The sequence below is a fragment of the Rousettus aegyptiacus genome, unplaced genomic scaffold (genome assembly GCF_014176215.1).
Source record: "Rousettus aegyptiacus isolate mRouAeg1 unplaced genomic scaffold, mRouAeg1.p scaffold_m13_p_4, whole genome shotgun sequence".
In the NCBI taxonomy this organism is placed as follows: domain Eukaryota; kingdom Metazoa; phylum Chordata; class Mammalia; order Chiroptera; family Pteropodidae; genus Rousettus; species Rousettus aegyptiacus.
Window position 1 is genome coordinate 64,842,130 of NW_023416307.1, and position 16,187 is coordinate 64,858,316.

At 37.8% G+C, this 16,187-nt stretch overlaps 1 protein-coding gene across 13 annotated transcripts in view; it reads right to left on the reverse strand.

Moving 5' to 3' along the window:
* Positions 1–4,714: 4,714 nt before the first annotated feature.
* BBX (BBX high mobility group box domain containing) overlaps positions 4,715–16,187 on the reverse strand; it is a 240,394-nt gene continuing 228,921 nt past the window's right edge. For 11 of the 13 annotated variants that reach the window (XM_036219533.1, XM_016118974.2, XM_016118964.2 and 8 more), the window contains 2 exons: positions 14,589–14,775; positions 4,715–10,500 (listed from right to left, as the gene is read on the reverse strand). In XM_036219533.1, the coding sequence (XP_036075426.1) occupies positions 10,413–10,500; positions 14,589–14,775 (275 nt within the window). In that variant the 3' untranslated portion in view covers positions 4,715–10,412. The remainder of the gene's footprint in view (positions 10,501–14,588; positions 14,776–16,187) is intronic. The other 2 variants (XM_036219534.1, XM_036219532.1) reach the window with 1 other exon arrangement.

The window sequence follows — 16,187 nt, forward strand, 5'->3', positions numbered from 1 at the left end:
CCTGCTCTTCCCCAGGAAATATTATTCATCAGCTAATTTATGACTCAGTTCATCTTGCCACCACCAATTACTGGCACTGCTCTTGGCAGTAGGCTCAAAAGCTGGGACAGATTCTATCTAAAATAGATCTTTGGCTGAGGAGCAGGTGGCGATGGTGGCAGGCTAGAATGTCACACAAAGGCAACTCGGAAGAGAAAAGTGCACACCCAGACCAGAAAACCATTTGTTTTTTAAAAGAAGGCATATGGAATATTGGATGTGTGGGTAGGAGTGAAAGAGAAAACCAAAAAAAGCAATTCACATGGATAAATGCCCACATCTAAAAGAAAAAAATCTTGGTCTGATTCCAGTTTGAACAGTGTCCTGTGGACGGCTGTGGCATGCTTAATGGTCGACCTTTAGGCATTCCTGTTCGAATTTCAGGTGTCACATCAGGTAGGCTTGTGGAGGTGTTTGAAGACCTTCCCTGCTGTTTCAGCCACAGCCCTAAGCACACACTAGGTCCTTGGGAAACGTTGCTCCATATGTGACCTGTTCCCTTAAAATCAGATCTTTGGGAAGTGGGAGGAAAAAGACCAGTGAAATCTTTTGACAATCCAGATCTCATTGACATTCTTCAGGGGCCACAGATGCCTGATGAACTTCGAATTTAACTATTTAATTTTCTAAAACCTTTCTGAATTTTTCCATAAATCACAGTGCAGTTTGCCTAAGAGAGATCATCTTAGTTCTTAAAGCAGACAACTCCGGAGTTAAAAGAATTTAACTACTGATCCCTAAAAGAGAGTTTAGATTTGGCCACACTGAGATGGATGTTTAAAAAGTGGATACACAGCCTTCAATCTACCCAAAGGGGAAGTAATCCCTCAGAGTCCTGGATATGAATGAGTATTTCCTGTAGACAAGTCCTTTTGAAGGCTGAGGATTAGCAAAGCAAGACGCACATGCCAAATTTAGACCCAATTTAAAATGGCAGCAGCACATATCACAAGTTCCTTTTTACTTCAGGAATCTTCCTGAAGCAAAGGCTTTATTGAGTCATTCACCCTCGCATAAAAACCAGTGGAGAAAAAAGTTAAAAAACAAAGAGAAATCTAAAGCAGCTTTTGGGGGATAGGAAAGGGTATGTGTGCCACTGCTGAAGAACGATGCCAAAATTGAAAAAATTTTCAGCAATATGCAAGAGTTGGAACTAAGGTGAAGAAGGAAGAATACAGCAAAGGAAGAAAAAGAAAGCCAGGGAACCACACTATCCGGCTACCAGAATTCTCTCCAATTAAAGCCAAGTGCTCAAACTGTGTTGCTCGACCCTACAATTTCAGATATTTCTAGGCCATGCAAAAGCTGTAGCTGATGTGCTAACTGCACGACATCAGTCCTGGAATCAATACAGCCCAGATGTTCCATAACCCAGGACACACACAAAGGAAACATACACTGATTTGCATCATGGATCTTCCCCAAAGACTCTTATCACATTTTGTCAGTCTCAGACAGCTGTGGCCTTGTCTTAGCAGCGCCTTCTTTTCTTGTGCCAAGATCTCTTGTACAAGAGAGCTTTAAAAGAATTAAACTCTTTCAAAGTGGAACAATAACACATACCAGTTTTTTTTTTCCCTTAAGTCTTCCCAATGCCTGTTATCAAGTTTCAAGAGTTTATTCCTAACTTCTTCCTGACAGCCTTTGATTTCCATGAGCAACCTCATCTGTGTTGCATTTCAATGGAGAATCTCTAACCCCCTATTAGATTATATACACCTCCAGGAGGTTATCTTGTTGGTACTTTGTAGGTATTCAATAGTAGGCATCCAAAGCATACTTGCTGAATGACTGGATTGTTATAGTAGCAAGACATAAACAACTTAATGGACATGAGGTGTGGGTAGTGGAATTTTTCTGGAGCCCAAAGCAAGGGAGGTAAAATAATTTTCATGGGCTATGAAACAGAGAAGTGGAACGAGGCTGTTTTAAGCAATTTTATTCTAACAATAGTTTTGATTTTGATTGACATACAGTACAGGTTTATGCAGGTGAGGCTAGCATCAGTGCATTGAATACTTCATATTCTATTTACAGAGTTTAGATTTTTGACAACTTGTGAACAATATTGCTCTTATATGTTTAATATGCTGCTATAAATACCCAAGCTAAGATATAGTATGGGAGAAGTGAGAATTTAAAACTGTTTTACAAAACATCTAAATTTCTCCAGTATTTTTCTCAAGGGTTATGTCTTGGAGGAAAAAATTTTAATTCTTTCACTACTGCCTTCCTATTAAATATATTTCAATAATGCTTCAAATTAGATGGTAACTCAGTATCTATTTTCATATATACCAAGTATATTCCTATTGTTTGTATATTATTTCAGTGCCTAGGTGTTTATTTCTACAAAATATGAATTATATCTAATTTGCTTTTTATAAGCACCACAGATATGATGCCCAATGGTAGAGAAGATTAGGAAAAATAATCACTCAAATATATTTATTGAAAATATTTTCATGCTGGCTTTAAAACCATTTTGACTTCTAGATATAGAACTTTAAAAACCTATTTGTATAAATTTTCTCTTTTCCCCTTTTCATCTTCCATCATGCTAGAGACACTTTCAATTCTCACATTTTTCTCTGCTGACTGCAGTGCACAACCCTGAGACAAAATGACCTTTGGTAAAATTCCCTAGGGTAAGGGATCTCCAAGAAGGGTGAACCTTAGAGTAAGAATTATTTTATCTCTTTCAGCAAGGCATTCCATTTTATGCTTTAATTTCTGGCCTGTTAACCCAGAACTTTGGATTTTAAAAATATTTGGTACTAGGCTTCTAGGAGTCATCTAAAATTTTGTCTCTACCTCTCCCCTACAATAGATTTCACTCTTGTTAAGTCTGGGGAAGGAACAAAATTCAATGTGATAAGGGTTGAAGGAAAAGTGTAAAGGACATACAAAAGTTTATAAAAGTTTTATATAAAATCATAAAAGTTTTAGCACTTGGGCCTTTTTAGACATTAAGTCTGGAAAAGACTTAAGATCATGGAAAGATATGTGCCTCCTCCCAACCTCACCCCACCCCCACAAAAATGCTAACGAAGGGCTCTCTTTGATCAAGTTAAAATCTGTTTACAAAACTGTGGCTTAAGAAAGGTAAATGTAGAAATATTCAATTTAAAGTATTTTCTAATTTCAAACAATCTTTGCCCCAGTACTACTGTTCTGTGGCCCATGGATTCCTATTGTTTTAAACATGAAAAAAATATCTTTTTTGAAATTGTGAGGAGGCAATAAATAAAAAATGAAAAATAATTCATATCAAATATTTGTTCTTAAAGGCCGTATCTGAAATGTTTATACATGAAGTCACAATTCTGGAATACATATATCTAGAGTCAAGGGATGAAATGGAAAAAAATGAGTAAAAGACATGAAACAAGAATTGAGAAAATGTTACTGGTTGAAGCTGGGTAATGGGTACATGAAGTTAAAAGATGCTAGCCTACATTTGCATGTTTTCCCATAATGTCAAGGTGAAAAAGACTCTTTTTCAGTACACATGGAATGGAGTAATATTAGTTTAGTTTACTTGTTAAGAACTATTTTATTTTTCCTTTGAAGAGATTTCACGTCCTATCCCAAAAGATGTAATTGTCTAATACACATAGGACCATGTAACCACACACGTATACTGTCACCTTCCTTTTTGCTAACAATGTATATTCTTTGGTATGGAGCCCACCAACACAACACACTGATTGTCAGTAATTCAAAGGAAGTGCACTGGAGTATCAGAAAGTGTAATTCATTAGGTAGACAAATTTTATAGAAAAATCTTTTAGTGTTATAGAGGCATGAGTTAGCTGTGATTTAACCTACTGAGTGTCCCACACCAATATCTCCTCAAACAGCTTTCCCCTAATGTATCAGCTCCTTAAAAGTTTATTTTAAAAAGTTACTAGTGTCTATGTTCAATATTGACCATAGAATTGGAATAAAAATATTAAAATCAATGATTACCATTTAATGAGCATTTCTACTACAGGCCCCATGCCAACTTTCATAGCTATTCTTTTCACCTTAGCAATGGTGTAAGGAGGTATTATCGACATCATTGTTTAGGTAAGTGTGGTACAGAGAGGTGGAAGAATCCAGTGGGAAATGGTGGAGTCAGAATTTGAAGACAAGCCTGTCTGAATGCAAAGCCTACTTGATATATCATTATATTATACATGTATTTCTAGTGTGTCTGTGTGTGTGTGGAGAGAGGGAGAATGCACACTCTCAAAAAATAAACCACACCCAAGCTTCTAAGGTTCAGGAACACCGTATGCAGCAAATATGAGGTCTGAGTTTATATTTTAGGTTTATATGGTCTGAATGCTATCACTTCCATAAGTTGTTATAATTCATGGCGAGACGGTATGTTCAGGTCACACTTTTCCCAGGGAGGTACTTTAAGGATTCTTATCCTGAGGGGCAGGCTGAAACAAATTTTCCTTCTGTCTGGTTGATTTCTGCTCACTAGGGAAAAGCAACTGAAGCTGATCGGACCGTGGTGGGTCTCCGACCAACAGTCTAGGGGACACCATCGCCGATGCTCTGAAGTAGCTCCCTTTTGTGCAAGTGTTTTTCCCTACTGCTTTCAGTGAACATGGCATGTTGAAGGCACATACTCTATGGTCAGGAGTGTGAACATAAAGAAATATATTTGAATAATATCTTTAAAATATTTCAAATTTTTATTAAATATTTTTATTCATTTTTAAGATCACAGTTAAAGTACTTTAGCATGTTATACACATGACTTACATGTGCAATTTTTAGAAATATCAAATTAAGTATAAGATTTTGAAGAAAGAAATTATATAAATGTGTATATTGACTTTTACTACACATACATCTAAGAAAGCAATAATTCTGTTGTACCATTAAGTGGAAATCATTTATTACATGGCATGTTTACACCAACTCTAAAGAGAACCAAGCCAATTTCTGAAAGCAAAAAAAAAAAAAAAAAAAAAACAAATGAGCGATTCGATCATGCTGAAACTGTCAACAGACTTGAGACCTGGTGGTCAAATGAAGCTATGATTAATCATGACAAATAAGCAATTCAAACCTATGAGGAAGTTCATAATCTGGCATGTGGAATCTCAGGTGGTTTTTATTCTTTGACAAATTCCTGAGAGCAAGAGACTTTAGTGCTAATGAAACGAGAAAAATGTTGCTGAGCATGTGCTGACCTCCAGATCGTGAACCTTCCCTAGCCCCAGTTCTGCCACTCTCAAGAGCCTGAGGCACCAATGTGAGGTGTCAGGGGGCAGGAGCCAGCCCCTCCGGGGGGCCACGAAGAGAGCTCTGTGTTAGTTTGTGAAGCATGCACATCTCTGATTTAGAGCTTGTGAGGTAAGATTTGTAGTGAGGGTGGGAGGGTTTGGAGGTGTTGAATTAGGTCCTTGTTACTCAGTAACCAGTCCTGGCCCAAGTTATTAAGAAATCTTTGGAAAGAGTAGGTATGTTCACGACTAGTTCTGTGCAAGAAAATCAATTTGAAGGCAGGATCAGTTTTGGCCACTGACTGCCCCAAGAAAACAGTGGCCATAAGGACTTTTAAGTAAGTACAAGGTTTCCTCTTCCACCACAAATAATATTTGGCCAGTAAAGGAAATTTTGTGTGTGTGAGAATATGTATATTTTTAAGGGAAGCATAGTAAAAACACATGGAAGTGTATGAAGGAGTCAGAAATATTGGTCTTGTTATTCACTCTTTTGTTGCTTCTTTGTTCTGAAACATAAGGAAGATAATGTCCCCAGTGAAAAGGACAAGGTCATTTATCATGGAGTATAATGAACTTAGTATCACTTTCAAACTAAAGCAAAGCAGTCCATCAAACCCTGAATACTTCACCAGACAGATCTGGTGAGATGAACTGAACAACTGTTTCTTTTTTTATTATAAGTATAATGTTAGTCAATCTAAGTAAGATAATTTTTAAAAGTCCCAAACTCAGATAAAAACAAAATCCATATCTAATTCTTTGGGAATGCTTGTATAAATAAAAGCAACATCTAATTAATTAACAATTAGTACACTCTTCATAAGGTGCAAAACAAAGTCCTATGTGGGGAAAGCTAAAATTTAATTGCCACCTAGCAGTTACTCTGAATACTTTATATGTCAAATGTAATAACAGCATTTGCTTCTATTGCCCATTTTCAGCAATACATTGTTCTCTCTGGAGAAGGCGGTTTGTGAAGTCAAAACACTGCAGTGGAAAAAAGTGGCACTGAGGGTAGAAGCAAAAGACAAACCTTTGAAACAACTTAACTGAAATTAACTTTTAAAGCCGAGGTAGCCCATTAGGATTGGCCTTATCTGAGGGCTCTGTGGAGCAGTGCAATCAAAGCTGAATCTCCTTGAGAACATCACATACACCCCAACTTTTCCTTTATAAATGAGGACTCCAGGCCCCTCTCCTCTCTGCCTTCCTGATTCTCTGTGAAGAGGAGGTGTCTCTCCTCTGGTGTATGGATGCCAGCCTCCAGCCTCTAGCCTCTAGCTGCTGGTCTCCAGAACACTTAGGATTCATACAGTAGTTTAGCAGGCAGCATGGTCCCACTGCTTCACATTAATGCCAAATGCCAAACTTGGAACACAGCAATTTGATATTTCCCATCCCTCCCCTCCCCCACACATACTGTATAAACAAAACATGTCATTCAGTTTTCAGCTTCCTTCTGGTTCTGTATCAACTTATAATTTGCTTCAGATTTTACAGAGATGCAAACATTGTCATACGATGAGCCAACGACTGCAGAGTGCAAACAAAATTTTGTGACTTCGGCAGAGTAGCATCTAAGAAAATGACAGGATCAGACATGTTGGATTCTAAATAACTAGGCCACTCAGATGCTCCTTGTTGTTCATAGTGTTCCATCACTTTTTTTTCCTCTACCAGTTTTAATGGCAGGAACTGGAGTATCAGCGGTAACATGGGAATGATGTCAGCATTTCAGCTTTGAGATGGCATTGGTAGAAAGCTCATCTGACAGGACTAAATAAAATATTCCTGATATTTGTAGGGGGAAGAGACTGTCAGAATCACAATAGGGACTTTAATGAATTAACAGATTTGATCTAAAAATCTGGGAACTAACCTAATTTGGGGATAAGAACCTGTACCTTCAATGCGGCTGTGGGACATTTTTTTCCTTTTCCTGATCTCATTACAGTATCCAAACAAATAAAAACTTTAAAAGGATGTCTTACAGTATTTTTTCTTTCACTCAGCTTCTTAGAGCTTCAGCTTCAGTTACTATAATATACTCTACACACTTCAAAATTACATAGGAAATATCCGGAATAACTAAATAAATAAAAGGCTAAAGGAAACTGAAACAGTACTGTGTCTCCATCTGAGACTATATCATCCACTTCCAGCATCACAGAGAAGGGCTAGGACAATTTTTTTCAAAAGATTTATATACAGGTTTGAATCCGGAAATTAAGGTTAAAAGCATAAATATTGATAATTTCAACTAAATCAGAATGGTTTCAGAAAGATATGATACAACGATTTAGAATAAAACATAGCAGAAGAGCATATTTTGGTTTGCTTGAGATATACATAAGGTGCAACAACTTTTTCTCTTGAGGATGCTTATGGGACAAATGTTAGTGTAGATGGTGTTTGCCGGCAGATTAAGGTACACACCATAGCAATACGATTTTCCAAAGTAAAGAAGAATGAGAGAAATGAAATGAAAATGATAAAGGTGAAGAAACTACATGTTGGTCTGAAATATTCAAGCTAACAAATGTTGTTACCTGAAAATACCAACGCCCCTTCCCAGAGGATTCAGGGCATGAGAAAAGCACTAATATTGAAATCAAGACTTCCACTCAGAGAAACAACAAGGCGAGTGTCTAAAGGACTATAAAGCTTTGCAGGATTTCTGCTACTCTCAGTGCCTAAATAAACGCTTAAAAATTAAGCATTTCTACAAAAAGGTTGTTTTTTTTTTTTAAGTATCTGAAAACAGTCATATCCAGTTGTTGCCCTCCCCATCCCACCCCTGCTTAAGGGAAAAGCCACTGAGGTTTAGGAAAAGCAGATCAAGTAAGATATTAATCACATAGAAAAAAGTAATCTTTTGCTTTGCTTCTTTTTAAAAAAAGGTTCCATGAATATACAGCAATCTCTTGAGGAACTCTAGTGAAATGTAATCAGAGGACTGAAGAAGGGTGCTCTGGCAAAAATAGATCTATTCTAACATGTTCTATAGAATAACAAGTTAGTACCATTGTCAAGGTGCATGTTCTGCACCATACAATTTTTGTTGTTGGTTTGGTTTTTTTTTTTTTTTTTTTTTTTGGATTTTAGCTAATAATTTTAAAATCATTGCTAGCAAGTGGTCCAAAAACTCCCAACAGCCACCAACACTGGGACCCAGCAATTTCCACACATTCACTTTGTGTTTTTAGATTTAGAAAATATTAATAAAACAGCATCACAGTAAAAACATTATGCTGAAATCTGGGGCTGCTCACCTGATTTATTTCTATGTGAATGGGGTTAAGCTTTAACCTCTGATTAACCTTGCTTACTAATTCCTTCTTCCTCCACACCCACAATGAGTATGTATTTTGGAGAACACTGTTCCAATGCTCTGCTGTCCTCTTTACCTGCTTTGAAAAAAACCTCTCTCTATATATGCTTCTTCAACTCTGTTAGTATGTTGCACATATTTTCCAGCACTGAAACTGTAGTAATATCTACAACCATGAGAAGCTAAACTTAGTACTACTAGAGTCATTTTTATATGGCTATTAGGTCAAATTACAATTAGAAAAAAATCATCATTACAATTCAGTCAAGTATAAATAAGAAAGCTAGATAAAACCTTGTAAACTGTCATCATTTAGAGATCTAATTCAAAAGCTTCAAACTTGAACTAACACTATCAAAATTCCGCCAGTTTGAAAACCAATAAAAATTATTGCTGGAATCCAATAATTGAAATTTGGTAGTTTGTGCTACGATGTAAGAGTGGGGAAATACTTTGTGCTATGGTACAAATACCCTGTAAAATCTGTAGCCTCTGACTAATTTTGATTTATCACTTTGCATCTGTTGCTAGGAAACAAGACATTGTGAATGTCAGGTGGTTAAGTCGATATGCTGAATGTTCTAAGCCAGTTAATCCACTTGGCACTGGCCTATGTATGGTTGGTTTTATGTTCAAAAGCAACAAAACACAAAAAGGAAACAGAAACTTGCAGGTGGGTCTATGACTGACAGTCCCACTCTGGTCAGGCACACCTCCCTTATCAGTTACTCAATACCTCCTTAAGAACACAAACTCAAAATGGCTCTAAAAACCTGCAGTGCCAGTTAGGCTGTGCATAGCAATTGCTACCCGTCCAGTCTGGGATGGATGGAAAAGGTCTGTGGCTCAACGTCCACACGAAGTGAGTGTCTTCAATGTGTTCAGAATAGTGAAGTAATACTAAGGTCACTTCTGAATAATATTTTTCTTTTTTTTTCTTGTTTGTATGAACAATCCATTGGTCACTTCGACCCTTGTGTAAAAATAAAAGAATCCTCAAGGCATGAAAACACCAGTAATCTGTAATCTGCAGGACTCTTCCCCTGTCTGGGAAAATATCTGCCACAATTTGCCCCAAGCAAATTCTTCTTGGTCACTCAAGGCTAAGAAAAAAATTCTGCTTGTAAGAATTGTAACTTTTTTCCTTTCTTTTTTTGCCAGCAAACTACCACTCTGGTGGCAAATATAAAAGTGCAGAATATATGGACCACGAGGCCGAGCATACACCGCTAACAATGGTACATCTGCCTGCCCGTGCTGCGTGGGAGTCTCGCAACAGGCTTTTTAATATTATTCTACAATATAAATGTAGGTATAACCTATTATATAAACCATCTTATAACTCAAATCTCCATGTACAAAAAAGACTAAGAATATCTAATAATAACTAGTGCAGTGCGTCAGTTTTTGTTTTTTTGTTGTTTTGAAAGAATAACTAGGTATTATATGAAACTAGTTTCACACTCTCTGGTTGGTAAAAGAGATGCTGGATGAGCTACAGTAAAGGCAGCCTTTTACCAAGTTACCACCTATTACTGCCAAAAGCCTTCAATAGAAAGCAAAGCTCCAGGATCATTCCATTTCTGTTCATTATCAGACAGATAACATCACCCTCAAAGAATCTGGGTTCTGAAAGAACAAATGGGCCCAGGAGGCTAACTTCTGCTTCAAGTGAATCTGGGCCGTGTAGGGTAACAAGCACTTGTTTGCAGTCTGTATTTTCCACCACATGGATTCACTAGCATCCCTCGGTAAAGACAAGGCTAGGGTAGTAGGTAAAGCACAATGTTTTACAATTAAAGGGCGCTTCACTGGTCAGCGCAGGAAATAAGTACAGGAGCCTGTGGCATTTCTTTTGGCTGGCCATCATGGGTGAGCGGAGTTGACCTCTGACCTCTGTAAAGCAGAAGAAAAAAGAAATCACTTATTCAGTGTGTGCTATCACAAATAGGAGAGGAAAATGAATAACAAAGAACTTTCCAATATCTTGTGTAATCACTACTGCTGACTTTTTACTTACGTCATTTAATTAAAACCAATTTTGTCTCTACAGCATTCTCTCTCTCTCTCTCTCTCTCTCTCTCTCTCTCTCTCTCTCTATATATATATATATATATGGGATTTCTTATTTCAATTCCCTTCCCACGACAGCACAACATATTCTGTCCTCAATTAAATATTGTCAAGATCAAACCTGAAGCACCAATGGATTTGAGGAAATTCCCTAAGGGGAAAGTTTACATCAAGGGCTGAGGTTCTGGGACAATAATCTTCTCGATCCACCGATATTAAAAAAATGACATGTTCCTTTCCTTGAGCTGCCTGAGGGGAAAACTCTCCTATACTAATTAATAACCTCCAGGCTCATTTCTTAAGCTGTATAATAATAAACTCAATTTAAAACTTAAAGCCAATAAAAGTAATGGTTCCTAAAGAAAAAGAGGTGGAGAGTGACTCTGAAAAAATAAATGAAAACACTGACACCCTCCAAACTTAAAAAAAAAAAAATTTTTCACAGGCATATGTAAAGAAAATGTACAGGGGAAGAAGGCTAGTACCAAATGAATTTTAGAATGCGGGAAAATCCAGTCAACTTGGGCCAAAATCAACTGGAAATACATGGGACACAGCTGATTTTTCATTCAGCTTTTGTTTAATGAATAGGATAAAAATATAATTTATTTCGTGGTTATAACAAAACTATTATAAACTGTTTAAAATTCTTGGTAATTTCTATGGAAGTTCTCATTCTAAAAAGATAAGACTGGGAACCTCCTTGACATCTCCCAACAGGCCTACCAAGCCCGCACGATGCACACCCACTGCTCGGGCCTACAGTGGCCCGGAGTGCACATAATCGCACTGAAAATGGGTGTCATAGCAAAAGGAAGAGGTATAAAGCAATATTTTCATTGGTTTGACTATTTCAATACAGTATCTTCAGATTATGCATAACAAAAGGTGCTATTTTAAAATTCACATTACATATGCTCCATAACTATATCCAATTTCATTCTCTTGATGCACAGATAAGAAAAATAATGGAGATAAATGACAACATTTGGGGATTTCAGAATCCAATGATCACTTAGCCTAAGATATTAAGATTTCAGAAAAACAAAACGTGTGTTATAATCAAATCCCTGGATTAATCTGTTTATTCATGTGGGGATGCTGTGAGTACCAACTGTTCGATATGCTCAATCTGTTCAAGAAAGATGAAATTACAGCAATATTTTTTTTACCTTTAAGATTACAAATATAATATTACAAAAGCCAAAAAAATTTTTAATAAGTTTTAGAAAAGGAAACAACAAAAAAAAGGGAAAGTGAAACATGAGAAAGTAAAAGCTAGAAAATGAAGATAGAGTGAGAGCGAAACAGGGAAATTGAAGTGGAAAGCTCAGCTTAATCATTAGAAAAAGAAGCCAGGAGTGTGATGGGAAAGAATGATGTGGCTGCAACTGATGGGTCCAGTGCCCAGAGGAAGGGTTAGGGGAAGTTCTTCCTGATTTTCCATGGCATGAGAGATACTTGTTAAAGCATCACACTGGAGCAAAGGCAAAGACACTGGAGTTCAAAGACTTGTGTTCAAATGCTACCTCCGTTTGGCTGTGTGTTCTCAGCAAGCTAATTAACTATCTGGGCCATCATTAAAATGGGCCAAAAAAGACCAACCTTGTGGGGCTGATTTTAGGATAAAGTTTAATGAACCTTCCTCTTTATAAAACTCCTCATAAACAGGCTCTCAACAAAGTTTTACTCAAGTTCCAACTTGCTGCATTTTGTAAAACTTTCTACGTTGGTTTCTGAACCTAATATTAAGATTTCTTGTGACAAATTCGTGCAGATAATATATTTCTACCTCTAACTCTTGATCACCCTTCTAAATCATGAAACCCAGGTGATGCCTAAGCAATAATTAATTGATGTGCAATCAGGTACAATTACATTAAGTCTATAGGCAGAGAGCAGCCTGGTGGCTTTGCTTTAACAGGTAGGGGGGTTAGAGTTACAACTAAAAATCTTGAGAGTGTGGGGGGAGAGGCCATCCTGCCTTTCTAGATATTGAGAAAACTAACCATTTGTTATATAGGGGGAGGGGGTAAAATTCTAGTAAGCAATATTATTCTTTCTAATGGAGAGGTTAAAAAAAATCATGTTTTTTATGCCTGCTAGCTAATTAACACCTCATTTATTCATTCACCCATTCATCTGTTTGTTCATCCACTGATGTAACAGGAACTAAGGAAGCTGGGGACATTAAGGATAAAATAAGTGCTTTATTTTCAGAATATACTGGAAGGAGACAGAAGCATTACCATATAATTACAAACTAACGTGACAGGTGGTGTAAGAAAGGTATGTACGGAGAATGCAGAACGAGAGCTGGATGGAGGAGCTGAACTTTGCCCGAAAGGAGGAGGTACAAAGGGCTTAGCTTATCTAGACAGGATCAAGAGATTCCATGTGACTGTGGGGCAGGGAGGTGAGGCGGTGGGGGAAAGAATGAAAAGCTGGGGCTCTCTGCTACTGCAAACTGGAAGTCACGGAAGGCTGTTTGACAGTGATGGTACGGCCATAGTCACAATCACAAGGGAACACTGGTAGCAGCAAGGGTGAATGTGGGGTAGCCTTTTCTGAGACCTGAATCATGACGCTCCTTAGAATTCTTATATTTCCACAATTTATAAGGGCAGTTAGTACCCCTCGGGCATATATTTAATTCTTTTTGTATGTGTCTGAGTTTGTTCTTCGTACTCCACTATAAAACTCCGTGAGTGAAGAAATGTCTTTGTGTTATCTCCCTCAAGAGACTTAAAGAAGATTTTAACAATGTCTGTCAGCATTCACTTGCTGTTAGGCACTTGCAGTGTACACATGAAAAAGGAATTGGACTTCTTGGAAATATCTAGAGGCTATCTGTGAGGAAGCACAAGAACTGTAATGTGACAGGTAAAGAGCAAGATGCAAACGAGGCTTATGTCGGGGCCTCCTAAAGCTGTGTGAAAAAGGGGAACTGAGCCCACCAGGTGGGTATACAAGTTGTACTGGATTTCAAGCTCTTTTGTACTGAACACTGAAAGGCCAAGAAAGTAGCTCGTATGTGGGTAATCCACTCTCAAAAAAATATGAAATATCTGAGTTTACAAAAAGCTTTGCTGCCTTCCTAAAGGATCCATTAAGTAGCAGAATACCCAATTATGCACTTAGAACTGAATATACTTTCTGTGAGCCTTTACCAAGTTCAAAAAGCTTTCACATCTATGATCTTGGCTGATCCTTAGAACTCTGTGATTCTTTAGGGATATCATTATGCTCAATGTAAGATGAGAAAACTGAGGCCCAGAGAAATAAACTACTTTGTAGTAACCACAGAGAGTGAAAGAAAAACGCAGGCCTTTTGCCTGCCACGGCAGATGCCAAGATGCTCTTCTTCCACTGTTTTCTTTTGCTGGTACCATCACTGCCACCGACACCATCCTCAATGGGGATGCTTATTGTCTGCTAGCACTGGGACACTGATCTCCATTTTATAAAAGAAAAAATCGGAGGGTAAAGAGGTGAATGATCTTGCTCAAGGCTTTTGTAGTTTGCAGGTGACAGAGCTAGGACTCAAACCCAAATCTCATGCTTAATGATTAGACAATAATACTGTTTCTCTGTTCTCTCAGGCTCTTTACTGAAATGAAGTCTAGCCACAGAATAATATATTCAAAATAAAATACCTAGCTGGTTATAGTCCCTTATATTTTCCCACACTGCTCGTTAGCATAGTACAATTTTGTAATATGTCACATTACCAAAAGTGTTCTTAAACCAGGTCTTATGAACATCGATACATTGTGAAAAAATATCACCAATCATGTCAGAAAGGATGATTCAGGTTTCAATGTTGCTTTTTCCATTTGTGCTCTATGGAAGAGAGTGAAGCTAAGCTGGACTCCCAGAACCCTGGTGGAGCAAGGCGTTCCACCACTGACCTGTGCACGTTTTCCATGGCAGCCACTTCAGCCAGCGCGGCCAGGCTGAAGAACGCAGACACCGCCGGCATCTCTGGAGTGCTGCTCCGCGTCTCTGCAGCCTCGGTGCTGTGTGCGCATTCGTCATTGCAGCCTGTCGCGGTTACTTTAGGCAGACTCCTCTGCAGTTGTTCCTTTGGTTTGTCTTCTGTAACGAAAGGGAACTCTATCACGAGAAGATCTCTCTGTTCTCTCCAGAGAAAAGACACAGAGAAAACTCTGCTAGACAAGGTGAAATGAACTGATATTCTTTACTGTTCACTTTTGTCATCCATTAAATATGAAGGCTTTTACAGAACCTCTTCTTCCACAGTAACAAAATCTTTTTATTAAGCTTTACTGCAGCTATGGGCAGCGCTGTGCCCCGAAGCTGAGGAGAAGAGAAGCCGTTTTATTCAAGGTCAATGAATAGGTCCGTCTTGGACTGAGGAGGAGAAATGGGTTTTGGCCAAAATAAAACTCAAGAGACTTTTGCAAGAGCGGCCTATGGATGCTGTAAAAGGGCCCTTAAAAGCCCAAGTGACCGAATATTTCTAATGATGCCATTCCCTACCACGGCAACTTGGACACTCAGTATGTTGTTACACTAGGATGGCCAACGCTAATCTCAATGAGATTAATCAATTCCAATGAGATCACAAATTATCATTTTTGTTTTGAAGACCTACTGGAAGGAAGATAAAGGGCCCTCTCGGATTTATGAAGAGGTGGCTGAAATGCTATGCAAATATACCCGTTGGAAGTGAATACACTTTATTATGTATTATGTATTATAGAGGAAGAGAAATTGCTATCATGGTTTTTAAAACCTGTTAACTGTATAAAATGATTGATAAAGCCAATACATGTCATATATTAAATTAACATGAAAGTGCTATGTGCTTTTCTACATAAAAAGGAATATTTTCTAAAATCTTTCACTCTTATAAGTGAGAGCGAGGCTATAACCATTTACAAAATGAAAATCACAAACAGAACCTAGAGAAGAAAGGGAAGGAAGGAGAGGCCTCCTGGATTAACAGGAAAACTAGATTCTAGTCTATCTCATCCTACTTCTATTTAGTTGTTCGAAGTATTCAAAAAACAAAATTCCACCTCTTTAAGCTTCATTTCTTACATGATAGGGTAAAATCGGGGGTCTTTAATATGCTTTATGATTCTCACAATCTACATATGCAAAACACAAGACAAGTGCACAGAGTTCACTAACTGTCCTCTAATTCTATCTCAGCAAACACCAAATCTCTATTAACAACTACATTAATCTAAATCAGATATTTATAAATATTACTCTCAAAAAATACTCATTTAAACATTTTTTTTTTTAATTCATAGAAGTCATTATGGATTTTTGACCTCTTTCTGGAAACTGGATTAGGGTGGGGGAGGGACGCTTCCTTCAGGGCTAACAGAATAAGATGCTAGAGGTACTACAAAGGCAGAAAGGCAGCACTAAGACCACTAACCCGTGGTTAGTGCAGTAGTCCAAGATTTGAGGGAGGATGCTCAGTGTCACTCTCTGACACCACTCCTTAACTTGGGCCCTCTGGCAGTTCTGCT